This window comes from Ranitomeya variabilis, chromosome 1 (assembly GCF_051348905.1).
Source record: "Ranitomeya variabilis isolate aRanVar5 chromosome 1, aRanVar5.hap1, whole genome shotgun sequence".
NCBI lineage: Eukaryota > Metazoa > Chordata > Amphibia > Anura > Dendrobatidae > Ranitomeya > Ranitomeya variabilis.
In genome coordinates this window covers 773063324-773075985 of record NC_135232.1, presented here as the reverse complement: position 1 = coordinate 773075985, position 12662 = coordinate 773063324, and the positions used below count along the sequence as shown (strand labels likewise).

The 12662-nt window shown below is 49.8% G+C and overlaps 1 protein-coding gene across 2 annotated transcripts in view; it reads left to right on the top strand.

Annotated features, from left to right (window-relative positions):
* The window catches only part of PLEKHJ1 (pleckstrin homology domain containing J1), a 35209-nt gene extending 27786 nt beyond the window's left edge, over window positions 1–7423 (top strand). Inside the window, exon 6 of one of the 2 annotated variants that reach the window (XM_077271946.1) lies at window positions 5490–7423. In XM_077271946.1, coding sequence (XP_077128061.1) covers window positions 5490–5555 — 66 coding nt within the window. In that variant the 3' untranslated portion in view covers window positions 5556–7423. The remainder of the gene's footprint in view (window positions 1–5489) is intronic. The other variant, XM_077271945.1, reaches the window with a different exon arrangement.
* The last annotated feature ends 5239 nt before the right edge of the window (window positions 7424–12662 follow it).

Here is a 12662-nt window from a genome sequence, read left to right as displayed (position 1 = left end):
TAGCCTGCGGCAGCGCTCCCCCCTATCTATACGGCGGCCCCGCAGGCTTCCGCGCCGCTCACCTTCCAGCCGGGTAGTGCCGGCACCGCGGCTTCTTTCCGGCAGTCGCCAGCTCCTAATTTAGACCCCGGTTTTTACCGGGGCCTACTTTCGGCGACACGCTCACCGGTGGCAGCGCTTCTTTTTTCTATGCGGCGGCCTTGCGGCAGCCGCGCCCCTCAAGCCGGGCGGCGCCTGCACCGCGGTTGTTATCCTGCGGTCGCCGGCTTTTAATTTAGGCCCCGGCTTTTCCCGGGGCCTACTTCCGGCAACGCCGCTCTGCCCACTTCCCCCTTTACTCAGGCGGGCTTTTTTCCCGCCGACCACCCCCACCTCAGCAGAAGACAGTATCCCTTATGAGGCATTGCTCCGCCCACTGGCGCCATCTTAGTACTCCTAGCCACGCAAGTCCCTTATATCCGTGCGCTGCAGGGGCTTACTAGGGTTCGTTTTCCCCTGGCTGGACTGCTGCAGATCCGCATTCCTTCCAATCTTCCCTGAGGGACCACAACCTGGGCTGCGTCTTCCGTCTGGAATTTCGTCGGCCGTGAGTAGCTCTGCACTGCAGACTGACACCCCCCTCTGCTCCCCTGTCCCCTAACCCTCTGGCATTTTCTTCAGGGACCTCTTCAAAATGTCTACCTCTAAAGGGGGCCGCTCTCGTCCTCCTACTTCTTCCTCTTCTGCCTTAGTCAAGTACTTTGCATGTTCGTCCTGTAACTGCAAACTTCCCTCAGGCCTGCAGCAACCCGATTGTTCCCACCGCCCAGGATCCCCCGGCCGATCCGCCCGAGAGTGAGACCCCCATCCCAGGCTGGGCTTCCTCTCTGTCACAATCGGTGGCCGATCTAACACGGGTGTCTCAAACTCTGGTGTCCGTGCTGGATCGATTACCTCTGCAGACACCCGCAGTAGCCAGCGGGTTGCAGGAGCCTCCGTCCGAGCCCTCCTTGATAAACCGCAAAAGGTCCAGACAGGAATGACGGTCTGAGTCCTCTTCTCGCTCCATCTCGCCACACGGTCCTCCTCTGCGGTCGGCGTCCTCCCGATCCTTTTCCCCTGAGTCAGGCGAGGCATTCTCTGATGCGCCCTCGGAGGATATTTTGGAGCTGGATTCTAACCAAATCGCCACCATGAGGGATATGGTCCAGAATCTCATTGGAGCTATAAACCAAACCTGTGGCATCAAGAATCCCTCTACTTAGCCCGCAGATCAGGCGGTTTCGTTTAGACGGGCTAAACCACCTTCCAAGTTTTTTGCTCCTCATCCTGAATTCAAGGAAATCATGAACAGAGAAAGAGCGAACCCGACCAGACGCTTTCAGAGGGGAAAGCGCCTTTATATTCTTTTTCTCCAGAACTTACTGCCAATTGGACGGTCTCTCCTTCGGTGGATCCCCCTGTTTCCAGGCTGTCCACCAACACGGTGCTTCCACTGTCCGGCGGAGCATCTCTCAAGGATTCTAACGATAGTTATAGAATCCTTTGCGAAGTCAGCCTTTGAAGCGGCGGCAGCTGCTCTATGCCCAGCCTTTGCTTCCACTTGGGTTTCGAAATCCGTATCCAAATGGGCCAAAGAACTCCGTCGAGGTATCCTGGACGGGGCGCCACCCGGACAGCTGGCGGAGCTTGCCAACCAGATTTCTCACGCGGGTGAATATCTGGTCTCCGCCTCTCTGGATGCCTCGTCTTGTGCGGCTCAGGCGTCCAGCAATGCTGTTGCCATCCGCCGGACCGTTTGGCTCAAGGCCTGGCAGATGGACTTATCTTCCAAAAAGTCCCTTACCAGTCTGCCCTTTCAAGGCTCATGTCTCTTTGGTTCCAAGCTGGACCAAATCATTAAGGACGCCACCGGGGGTACAAGTTCTCTTCTCCCCCAGGCTAAACCTCGCCACCCTCCTCCTAGGCAATTTTGGCCCTTTCGTTGCTTTGCGGTGTCAAGCTCCTTTTCTCAGCAGCAACAGAGGCCACAGGCACGTCAAGAGAAGAAGACAGTATCTTTTAGGCCCACTCCGTCCTGGCGTCCTCCCTACTCCCAAGGTAGATCCTCCAGGTCCAGGACTGGTAGATCCACCTCGGCATGACTCTCGGCAAGACTCCAGCCCACCCCCCAGGCTGGGCTTCCGTCTTCTCTTCTTCAGGGACGTTTGGATCTCAGTAGAGGATGCATGGGTTTGGGAAGTTGTATCCTGGGGATACAAGATAGAGTTTGTTTCACGACCCCGGGATCGTTTCTTCGAATCCCGACCTCCAAGAGATCCCGCTCTAGTTCCGGGTTTCTTCGCAGCCATCGCTTCTCTCCTCAAAGCCGGGGTAATCGTTCCCGTCCCAGAAAAAGAACGGTTCACAGGTTTCTACTCACACCTTTTTGTGGTACCGAAGAAAGACGGCAAGGTTCGGCCCATTCTGGACCTCAAATTGCTGAACAGGAGAGTTCGCCTGAAGCACTTCAGGATGGAATCCCTTCGTTCAGTAATTCTTCCATGGAGGCTCAGGAATTTCTGTGCTCCATAGATATTCAGGACGCCTACCTCCGTGTTCCGATATTCCCGGGACATCACCGATACCTGCACTTTGCAGTGCTTCAGGAACATTTTCAGTTCATCGCCCTGCCCTTCGGTCTTGCAACCGCCCCAAGAGTTTTCACGAAGATCATGGCGGCGCTGATGGCCATTTTGAGGGTCAGAGGCCTGGTTCTGTTTCCATACCTCCACGACATCCTCATCAAGGCTCCGTCCTTTTCTCAGGCTCACGAAAGCCTGTCCATCATTCTCGACACCCTAATCTGTTTCGGGTGGCTGGTCAACCGGAAGAAGTCCTGCCTTATTCCTTCTCAGCGCATCATCTTTCTGGGCATGCTATTCGACACACGTCAGACCAAGGTCTTTCTTCCCGAAGACAAGAGATCCATTCTTCGTCGGGACATACGCGTGCTCCAGGGCCCTCGGTCTCCCTCCTTCCGATCGGCCATGAAGGTTTTGGGGAGGATGGTAGCAACATTGGAAGCGATTCCCTTCGCCCAATTTCACTCGCGACCTCTTCAGCAAGCCATCCTGTCTCAGTGGAACAGGTCTGTCTTCTCCCTGGACCGCCCGATCCGACTTTCTCCCCGGGTCATACGGTCTCTCAACTGGTGGCTCACGTCACCTCGTCTCCCAGGGCAGGTCCTTCCTTCCAGTTCACTGGCAAGTGGTGACGACGGATGCCAGCCTGCTCGGCTGGGGTGCGGTGTTTCGCCACCTGACTGTAGAGGGCCGCTGGTCGGCGCATGAGTCTTCCTTGCCGATCAATGTCCTCGAGATCCAGGCCATTTTTCTGTCCCTTCGTCACTGGGAAGGGATTCTCAGGGGCCTTCCAATCCGAATCCAGACGGACAATGCCACGGCGGTGGCATATGTCAACCATCAAGGGGGACTTGGAGCTCCTTGGCCGAGGTATCCAAGATCCTCTTCTGGGCAGAGGCAACGGTTCCGGTGATATCCGCGGTGCATATCCCTGGCGTGGACAATTGGGCCGCCGATTTCCTCAGCCGCGAAGGTCTCGCGGCAGGGGAATGGTCTTTGCATCCAGAGGTCTTCCATCAGATTTGTCTTCGATGGGGGACTCCGGACGTGGACCTCACGGTGTCTCGAATGAACAGGAAGGTTCCGCAGTTCGTCTCCAGGTCTCGCGATCCTCTTGCAGTGGGCGTCGACGCTCTGGCCATTCCTTGGTCACAGTTTGTGCTGCCCTACCTGTTCCCACCCCTCCCATTACTTCCCAAACTGTTGAAAAAGATCAAAGCGGAAGGGGTGCCGGTCATTCTGATCGCCCCGGATTGGCCCAGGAGAGCTTGGTTCGCGGAGCTCGTCAATCTTCTCACGGACGCTCCCTGGCGCCTTCCAGACAGGCCCGATCTGCTGTCTCAGGGTCCGATCTGCCACCCGAATTCTCGGTCGCTCAGTTTAATGGCATGGCTGAGACTGCAGTTCTAAGAGCGTCCGGCCTTTCGGACCGGGTGATTCACACCATGATTCAGGCTCGGAAGCCTTCGTCTTCCAGGATCTACTATCGTACCTGGAAGGCTTACTTCCGTTGGTGCGAGTCCAACCGCATTTCATCTATGTCCTTTTCTCTGCCTTCCATTTTGGCCTTCCTTCAGGCAGGACTGGATTCGGGCCTAGCTCTTAGTAAGCTGAAGGGCCAGGTCTCTGCGCTTTCCATCCTTTTTCAGAAGACTTTAGCTTCCCGACCACAGGTTAAGACCTTCCTTCAAGGAGTAGCCCACGCCCTCCGTGTCCCTCCGTACAGGGCCCCTGATTTATGGGATTTAAACCTGGACTGGACGTTCTGAGGATTTCCCCCTTTGAGCCTCTCAGGGAGGTCCCCCTGTCAGTTCTATCTTGGAAGGTGGCCTTTCTTGTGGCCATCACTTCTATCCGCCGCGTCTCCGAGTTGGCGGCCCTGTCTTGCCTTCCTCCGTTCTTGGTCATCCACCAGGACAAGGTGGTCCTCAGGCCTCCACCTTCTTTTCTTCCTAAGGTGGTTTCCACCTTCCACCTCAACGAGGACATCGTTCTATCCTCCTTTTGTCCAGCTCCGACTCATCCTCTGGAGCGATCGTTGAACAAGCTGGACCTCGTCAGGGCAGTGAGGATCTACCTGGATAGAACCTCTACTTTCCGGAAGACGAATTCTCTTTTCGTCATTCCTGATGGCTCGCTCAGAGGCCAACCGTCTTCTAAGGCGACTATTGCTCGCTGGATCAGAACGGCTATTCTGGAGGCTTACCGGGTCAAGAACAGAGTGCCCCCTCCAGGGATCAAGGCTCACTCTACCCGGGCAGTCGGCGCCTCCTGGGCGGTGCACCACAGGGCTTCCGCCCTACAGCTTTGCAAAGCGGCAACCTGGTCTTCCATCCACACGTTCGCCAAATTTTGCAAGGTCCATACCTACGCTTCGGCGGACGCCAGCCTAGGCAGAAGGATCTTGCAGGCGGCAGTGGTGAGTCCTCTGGCCTGAAGGAAGTCTGTTTCTTCCCGCCCTTGGGACTGCTTTGGGACGTCCCATGGTTCCTGTATCCCCCAATGAGAGGCGATAAAGAAAACAGGATTTTTGGTTGCTTACCGTAAAATCTGTTTCTTGAAGCCTCCATTGGGGGACACAGCACCCTCCCAATGTTTCTGTTTTATGTTCTATGACTGTTCTCACGTTTACAGTTCTCAAGTTTGTGGTTATGGTTTTTAACCTTGTTACTTATCTCCTACTGCTTTCTCACTAACTGAAGAAGTATAATGCCAGTCGGTGGGGTGTACACTGCAGAGGAGGAGCTAACTTTTTTATTTATTTTATTTGCATAGTGTCAGCCTCCTAGTGGCAGCAGCATACACCCATGGTTCCTGTGTCCCCAATGGAGGCTCCAAGAAACAGATTTTACGATAAGCAACCAAAAATCCTGTTTTTACATGCAGGACCCTTTGGAGCAGTATGGAATATCAGAGGAATCCCGGTTTCAGCTGGAGCCCTCAAGCATCTGACGTCTTTCCTGTATTGGAGCTCCTCCGCCTTCTGTTAGCCCAGACTGTGCCTCATGGATGAACAATCTGTACTGGATTATGTGTCATGCCTCAAACTGGATGATCACAAGCCATGCTTAGTGATGCAGAAACTCAATATTCCAGTACAAAGGACTGAACACATCAGTGAATATCAGATGATTTTTCACTTAGTTTCATCCTTTTTTTTTTTTTTTTTTGCCTTTTAAGATGGTGGAATGTGTTTTTTAATTTTTGTATGAAAGTCTTAATTTAAAGTTCCAAGTACACTTCCATTTCTACAGGTTTTGGCACTGACATTTCCACTATCTGCCACATTTGGTTGCATTGTATAATGATGGAGCTAAAAGGTGAATAATGTGAACTTTTTTTTTTCTAAAGCCCTCCCTCACCCCACACAATTTGGCCGCCGTCACACATGCGAGTTTTACGGACGTAAGAGCGCATAAACTACGTCCGTAAAACTCGCATAACATACGGCACAATGATTCTCAATGGGTCTAGTCCTATCAGCCGTATATTACGGATCCGTAATATACGGCGTTCTACGGCCGTACAAAATCGCAGCATGCTGCGTTTGTCAGCGTATTGCGCAAATAATACGCCAATGAAAGTCTATGGGGGCGAGAAAAATACGGATTCCACACGGACCAGCAGTGTGACTTGCGAGAAATACGCAGCGGTGTTAGTGAAAAGTTGGTAATTCAATTGCCGGCTTTTCATTTCTCCTGCCTAAACCCGACAGGATATGAGACATGGTTTACATACAGTAAACCATCTCATATCCCCTTTTTTTTTTTTGCATATTCCACACTACTAATGTTAGTAGTGTGTATGTGCAAAATTTCAGCGCTGTAGCTGCTAAAATAAAGGGTTAAATCGCGGAAAAAATTGGCATGGGCTCCCGCGCAATTTTCTCCGCCAGAGTGGTAAAGCCAGTGACTGACGGCAGATATTAATAGCCAGGAGAGGGTCCATGGTTATTGGCCCCCCCCCCGTGGCTAAAAACATCTGCCCCCAGCCACCCCAGAAAAGGCACATCTGGAAGATGCGCCTATTCTGGCACTTGGCCACTCTCTTCCCACTCCCTGTAGCAGTGGGATATGGGGTAATGAAGGGTTAATATCTCAATGATATATATATATATATATATATATATATATATGTGTGTTTTCCCGAACATTTGAGCACATAAATCCATTAGATGTCGGTTTTGCAAGCCTGCGAGAAAATATCGCAGTACGGATGCCATACGGATTACATACGGAGGATGCCATGCGCAAAATACGCTGACACACCCTGCCTACGGATCACTATTTTGGGAACATTTCTCCGTATTACGGCCGTATTACGGCCGTAAAATACGGACCGTATTGTCTTACGCCAAGTGTGACGCCGGCCTTTAAGTCAGCTGACACTGCCAATTTCATCCATCTGCTGTGTATGAGGAGGTGTGACTCTCTCCAAAACTGCTGGTGCTGGGAGAGGGCAAGATTAATAATTTTGAATGTAAACCTTTAATAGCCTATGATGTACAGGGTGTATAGAGTGAGATTTGAGCCTGTGCCATACTGGGCAGGTGACGGCTGTGTTTTACAGCCAGCATCTGAATGATGTCTAAGGGTAATGGCAAAGCCCTTCTGTCCAATCTATCACCTCGATCTTTATTTTAGCTTGCTGTGGATCATCTGATGCCAAACTCTTGCAGGAAGTCTCAACAAAAGCACAGCTACACAAGGTTGTGTTCCTTTTTGACATATGAATGAGTGTTGATTTCCCTTCCCTCTGATAGACATAGAACAGTTCCTTTGTTGTCTGCCATCTATAAAGAGCTTTACTAAATGCAACAATTGCCAAGCCCTTGACAATCAGCTGATGATCTATGTCTCTACACCAACCAGTTACTAGTTTTTCGCTTAATGTGATTAAATCAACACTGATAATGTCCTATGCATTGATTTTTCCATATTTCTCTATGGGAACAAGCTGTGCAAGGGAATCACATTGAGAATGTCTCTGTCCTAGCCTAACCTTGGTGCATCACCAGCTACCCTTTAAACTGTGCCATCTGTCATTTATAGACAAAATATAGGATCCATTTACCAGCTACATCTTTGCATCTGTTAAACAGATGCCATTATAACAGATGGTTGCCAGATGTTCTGTATCGGTCACCCATGGGCCACAATGGCCTCCGTTTTAACAGATCTGTATTCTGAAAGACCCTTCAATGGATGGGAGACGAATGCTATTTGGAGATGCTATCTTACACAGGCTAACAATTGTATCTGTTTAATGGATTGGATCATGTAAGAAACATTTCTATGGAAATGACATTTATGAAAACTTTTGGCCAATGAATCATATAGTAACTTTTACCGTGTGATGCAGCAGGTTTGCGCCTCAAAGATGGTTGCTCCAATTTGTGTCACCACACACTCACTTCATTATATGCATGTATTTGAGGCTAAATTATCATTTTTACAACTGGGGTTTCATTAAAAATTCATTGTTTGGTTTTTACAGGGTGCAACTCCCCGTCATAGCAGGCTGACTGTCAAATTGTAATTCAGCAGCCAGCAATACACAGTGCAATGCATAGTCTATCGAAAGCAAATTAAGCCAAATTTTAAGAAAACCCTATGGCAAAAATTAGTTTTCCCTCAACTTGCATGTTGAATAAAAAAAATAAACATACAGTCCCTAAAGGTTAACACCCTTTAAGGCTGAGTCACGCATAACGATATCGTTAACGATATCGTTGCAACGTCACGCTTTTGGTGATGTAGCAACGATCCCGCTAACGATCTCGTTACGTGTGACCAACGATCAGGCCCCTGCTGGGAGATCGTTGGTCGATGGGAATGATCAGGACCTTTTTTTGGTCGCTGATCACCCGCTGTCATCGCTGGATCGGCATGTGTGACGCCGATCCAGCAATGTGTTCACTTGTAACCAGGGTAAATATCGGGTTACTAAGCGCAGGGCTGCGCTTAGTAACCCGATATTTACCCTGGTTACCATTGTAAAAGTTAAAAAAAAAAACAGTACATACTCACATTCTGATGTCTGTCACGTCCCCCGGCGTCCACAGGGTTAAAACTGCTTTCGGCAGGAGCGCTGCTCATATGCACGCGCTGCTGCCGAGAGCTTCCCTGCACTGAATGTGTCAGCGCCGGCCGTAAAGCAGAGCACAGCGGTGACGTCACCGCTGTTACTGCCGGCGCTGACACATTCAGTGCAGGGAAGCTCTCGGCAGCAGCGCGTGCATATTAGCAGCGCTCCTGCCGAAAGCAGGTTTAACCCTGTGGACGCCGGCGGGGGACGTGACAGACATCAGAATGTGAGTATATAGTGTGTTTTTTTTTTTTTTTTTTTTACTTTTACAATGGTAACCAGGGGTAAATATCGGGTTACTAAGCGCGGCCCTGCACTTAGTAACCCGATGTTTACCCGGGTGCTGCAGGGGGACTTCGGCATCGTTTAAGACAGCTTCAACGATGCCGAAGTTGTTCCCCTGATCGTTGGTCGCTGGAGAGAGCTGTCTGTGTGACAGCTCCCCAGCGACCACACAACGACTTACCAACGATCACGGCCAGGTCGTATCGCTGGTCGTGATCGTTGGTAAGTCGTTTAGTGTAACGGTACCTTTAGTGTTCAGTTTTATCTCTTCACTCCCCCATCATTAATTGACAGTCAAGACCTTTCTGAACTTAAGGAAATCTACCAAAGATACTGTATGTACATGCAGCGGTTCCTTGGTGAACTTGGTTTGTACAGCAGGTGGTTTTACAAAGTTCTGGAAGACGGACTATGCTACTTTGGTGCAATGGAGACTTCAGCTTCTACTGAGAGACCACAGGATTTCTGCAGCAGGACAGGAGGAAGATGGAGGGGTGGGGAGAGTCAGTCAAGCTCGATGGTATTTCAGACAAAATTCATTTCGACTTCTTTAAATCTGGATTCAAATTGTGGAATGTTTACAAATAATATGTGAGACTCTACAATCCTTTCCTAAGTACATCAGGGTTTGGTGATCTATTTCATAATGTATGCGGATTATATTGTTAGATCTGGTGATAGATCCTCTTTGGTATTTAGGGAGATGACTTCTACTTTTTGTAAAATAATGGCATTACAAAAAAAGAATATGACTGTTAAAATAAATTAAAATATTTGGAAAGAAAAAAGTCAATATCATGTTTTTAGTTGAATGAAAACTGTTACAGCTGAGACTGGTAGCATAGAATGGTAGAGTTGGAAGGGACCTCCAGGGTCATTGTGTCCAACCCCCTGCTCAATGCAGGATTCATTAAACCATCTCAGACGGATGGCTGTCCAGCCTCTGGGTGAAGACTTCCAATGAAGGAGAAATCACCACCTCTCTTAGCAGCCTGTTCCACTCATTGATCACTCTGTCAAAACATTTTTTCTCTAGTCACCTTCCACGACGGCATATGGAGGTTGTCTCTTTGCCCTAATGGGGAACAGGAAACACAGAGTGGTTAAAAGGACCTTCCACTTGCCAGTGTCTTTCCTGTTCCCCATGGGACAGGGAGAGGTGTTCCATGTGCTGTAGTGGCCGGCGACTGCAGTTCCTCTTACAGGTTTTACCTGTTAAGCCGGGCAGCTGGCGGTCGCTCCTTGCCTCCCCATGTGCTGCTCCCGTCGTCCTGCATTCAGGTACCTCGGGACCCCTTCCCGCGCCCCCAAGAGGGTAAAGCAGGCCTGGGATCCCCAGCCGGGTTCCTCTCTGAGCTTCCCGGCTTCTCCCCCTCCATTCAGCTCGGTCGCGCGCGTCACTTCCGGTTTTTTCCTATCTCCCTGAAGCCGGTACTTCTGGGTTTCGCCGACTGGTGTGTCAGCGCTGTGGCGTCCCACACATGGATCCTGGAGGGGGAGGGGGAGTGTATGTCCGCTGGAGGCAGGTGCTGGGAGCGGTGCTCTATAAAATCCTGCTGAATCACCACTGAGGTAAGACTATTCCCTCAGTATGGACGGTTCTTTATGCCCTGCATCTGCAGAGCCCAGCGCTGCCCCTGCTACAGTGCGTGTTGCAGGGATGGGATCCGGGAGGTAGTACCTTTAGGGGTTAGCTGTCCTCACTCCTCTCTCCCTTTCTGTTTCAGGGAGAAAAGTCTGCCCCCAAAGCTGCTTATAGAAAGAAGTGCCCGGTCTGTACTGTTAAATTCCCTCCTAACTGGGATAAAAAAAACTCTGCCAGCCATGCACTGACAGGATAATAAAAGCTGAGCAACCATCCCTTCTAGATAAAATACACTCTCTTGTTAAATAGGAGGTACAATCTTCCTTGGCAGCTTTTACACCTCCACCCCCACCTCCGCCACCACATTCCCCAGATCAAAAGAGGAAGATTCAGGTTGTAGAATCTGATAGTGATTCGGACCACTCTCCTACCTCAACTGTTGGCTGGGAAGATCCAGTATCACCTAAGGCTGAGGTCAGGAAATACCTCTTTTCCTCAGATTATATTGAGGACCTAGTATCTGCTGTCCGTAACACGATGGGACTAGAAGAGGAACCTGAACCACAGTCCATACAGGATCAAATGTTTGGTGGGCTCAGATTGGAGAAGAGGGTAGGGTTCCCAGTTCATGCTAACGTTTATTAATATGATTGAGCAGGAATGGGAACTGCCTGAAAAACGTCTTAGTACCCCTTCAGAGATGAAACATAGATTTCCTCTAGAGGGTGATTTTGTTAAGCTGGACATTCCCAAGGTTGATGTGCAGGTGGCCAGAGTTGCCAAAAGAACAGCGCTCCCCTTTGAGGATTCTTCACAATTGAAGGACCCTATGGATAGGAAGATTGAGAGTCTCCTAAAGAAGTCATGGGAGACTTCTACATCTGTCCTTAAGGCTAATATCGCCTCTACCTGTGTAGCTAGGGCCCTCTCCTGCTGGCTAGAAAAATTGGAATCTCACATATGTCAAGGTACCTCAAAGAGGTGAGATGTTGGATTCACTCCCTATTCTACATAGGGCTACTGGTTTTTTGGCGGATGCTTCTCTGGAATCTGTTAGACTTGCCGCCAGATCCCTTGTGCTTTCCAACTCTGCCAGAAGAGCCCTCTGGCTTAAAATATGGAGCGGTGATATCACCTCTAAGACCAAGTTGTGTGCCATACCCTTTAAAGGAGAATAAATTTTCGGTCCAGCCTTAGACGACATTCTTGACAAGGCTACTGACAAGAAAAAGGCGCTCCCGGAGCAAAAACAACCTAGAAAACGTTTTTTTCGTGCCCCACCGTCTCAGCCCTCTCAAGCGAGAGGTAAAGGCAAATCCGGCAGATGGAGCTACGCAAAAGGTAGAGGGAAAAATATTTTTGTCCCTCAACAGCAGCAGCAGCAATCCCAACAGGACAAACTATGACTCCGACCCAGTGGGGGGGGGGGGAAGACTCTCAAAATATGTGGGTCAGTGGGAAAACATCACCAGTTCCCACTGGGTCCTCAATGTTATGAAGGAGGGCCTATTGATCGAGTTAATTTCTCCCCCCCACAGGGTCTAAAAATTACTACCCTTTCAACAAAGGATCACAATTTATTGACATTAGGTCTCAGAGATCTTCTAAAATCAAACGTGATCTCCCTAGTTCCACAATCGGAATGGGGTCTAGGACATTATTCCCGATTATTCCTGGTACTCAAACCATCAGGGGACGTCCGTATCATTATAAATTTAAAGGGTGAAAATCAGCATGTGAAATATCGCAAGTTCAAGATGGAGTCAGCCATTCCTTTAATAGAGCAACACTCCTTTATGGCAACCATCGATCTAAATGATGCATATTTTCACATTCCTATTCACCCGAGACACAGAAAATATCTCAGGTTTGCGATACAGGGGAGTCGTCAAGTGGAGCACTATCAGTTTGGAGTCCTTCCCTTCGGCATTTCATCAGCACCGAGAGTGTTCTCCAAAGTAATGGCAGAGGCGGTGTCATTTATCCGGAGACAAGGTGTCTGTATAGTGCCCTATCTGGACGATCTCCTGATAGTAGCTCCCACGGAGGTGACCCTGATATCCCATGTGTCAACCACTTAAGAGATATTGAGGTCTCTGGGT